We start from the raw sequence: 2,129 nt of genomic DNA, 5'->3' as shown, positions 1-2,129 counted from the left end.
TTCCAAATCAAGCCATTTAATCTATTAAATTTTTAATACATTGGGACTTAGTATGTTAATTGTTAATAAATTTAAGTCAAGACATGATTTTCTTTAGAAATATAATCATGTCACAATTTATATGTATATATGACTAAATATAGAAAAAGAAGGAGAGAAAGATAATGAACACAAGAGTACAGTTAACTGTGTGCATTGCTATACTACTACAGAGCAAGATAATGAACACAAGAATACAGTGAACTGTGTGTATTGTCTATACTACCACTTCTGCTGCATTTTCTGTTGTGCTTTGTTATACAAGAAGGAAGAGTAAGTCTCTTTATATAAAAAAACATAGCTTCTCTTTAAAGCTTGCTTTTGTCACTTGGTGGCTCATCTTGCTACATTAATTATGATGTCACCATTGTGACATGATCTCACTTGTGTCATATCCTAGCTAATATTTAACAAATCATGATATATGAATTTTTTTTATTTTGGAAATTTGAATGAAGATAGAGGTGCATTTGCATAATGATTCTTTGTTTTGTTTGAGATTTATAAAATTAGTCAATGATATATTTCTTCACTGAAAAGAATTATTTTATTTGATGCAAGGTGTGCAGTGACAAATTCTCCACTATGGACTTACTAGAAGAATTGATTGCTGAAATTATATCAAGAACTCCTGTGAGGACAATAGTGTCATGCAAAAGCGTGTGCAAAAGATGGTGTAATATAGTTTCAGAACCATTTTTTTCGCGTCTGCATCTCTCTATATCATCTAAAATGCTTTTACTTCATCAAGGAGACGCCGAGGACGTAGATGATGACAATGATGGTGACCTTGCAGTGGTTGAACTAGATGACCAACATCACCAACATGATATTCATCACGAGCCTATGATGAGATTTTCCCCGGGACTTGCCTTGGGAGACTATGTGGGGTTAATTGGATCAGTTAATGGGTTAATATGCTTAGAAGATAGTTATGATGATTCAGCATATGTATGCAATCCAATTACACAAGAGTACATACGCCTTCAAGATTCCGAGTACACCAGAGTATCATATTTAAAGGGATATTATGGCTTTAGACTTGTTGAATCGAACCAACAGTACAAGATTGTACGTTTTTATAAGGGTAGATTTCCTTCAACTGAATATGACCTAGGGAGCGAGGTTTATACGCTTGGAACCGGCATGTGGAGAGATCTAGGACATGTCCCCTTCCATCTGAATGAACATGATAGGGGTCACTATGTCAGTGGCCGCCTCCATTGGTTAGCTGGTGAACTAATATGTGTTTTCGATTTGGATAGAGAATTATTTCGTCAATGGAAGCTCCTCCACGGGCTCCTGGGAATACAGATCATTTTAGCATCTTGGGAGTCCATAATCATTTTAGGAACTTGGGAGTACTTAAAGGTTGCTGTATATGTGATATAACACTATACTCTGAACTTTTTATTTGGGTGAAGAGAGATTATGGCGTGGAAGATAGTTGGAGTAAAAAACTCATCATCAGTCCTAATCCTCCGTTACATGAAGGTATAAATACCGACATGGTTCGGCTTCTTAAAGTTCTCAAAGATGGGAACATCTTAATGTATTGTGACCAACTTCAATTGTTCACTTATCATCCTCAACATAAAACATTGCGACATCATATTTTCCCGGAGGGTGAGTTTCTCACATTTGGTGCGATGACTTATGTCCCCGGTTTTATCAGTCTAGAGAGGAGTTTCACCTTGGAGGGTGTCAAAAGATGGGAGTCTCCTCAAGTAGAAGACTGACTTATAACCGAATAGAGCAAAACAGGATCGAAAATAGGGCCGAGTCCGAGCAGTCTCCCGAGTACTAAGGCCGAGTAATCTAAGTTGTTGAACATTGCTTATTTTACTGCAAAAATACAAGGTTTTTTATAACTAGTTCCATTTCAAGAACACGTTATTTTTTAAGCTTTTCTAGTTGTTTATCTAATATTTGTATGTACTCCTAATTTCAAAATTTAATAATTACTGTAGGCTGTGAGATAACTTTAGCATTTAGTGCTTGACATTTTTATAACATTTACATATCATATAAATGATTTTTATGTTGTATGCTTGTAAATTGCTCTTGGTTGATTCTGTTTTTCATGATTC

General features: G+C 35.4%; 1 protein-coding gene across 1 annotated transcript; it reads left to right on the top strand.

Moving 5' to 3' along the window:
- The first annotated feature begins 624 nt into the window (after positions 1–624).
- LOC141703627 (F-box protein At3g07870-like) lies at positions 625–1,778 on the top strand. Its single transcript, XM_074507084.1, has 2 exons — positions 625–1,416; positions 1,464–1,778. The coding sequence occupies exons 1-2, from the start codon at positions 625–627 to the stop codon at positions 1,776–1,778; spliced, it is 1,107 nt and encodes a 368-aa protein (XP_074363185.1).
- The last annotated feature ends 351 nt before the right edge of the window (positions 1,779–2,129 follow it).

This window comes from Apium graveolens, unplaced genomic scaffold, assembly GCF_009905375.1.
Source record: "Apium graveolens cultivar Ventura unplaced genomic scaffold, ASM990537v1 ctg6863, whole genome shotgun sequence".
NCBI classification, from domain to species: domain Eukaryota; kingdom Viridiplantae; phylum Streptophyta; class Magnoliopsida; order Apiales; family Apiaceae; genus Apium; species Apium graveolens.
Note: the sequence above shows the minus strand (reverse complement) of the source record. Positions and strands in the feature narration are given on the sequence as shown.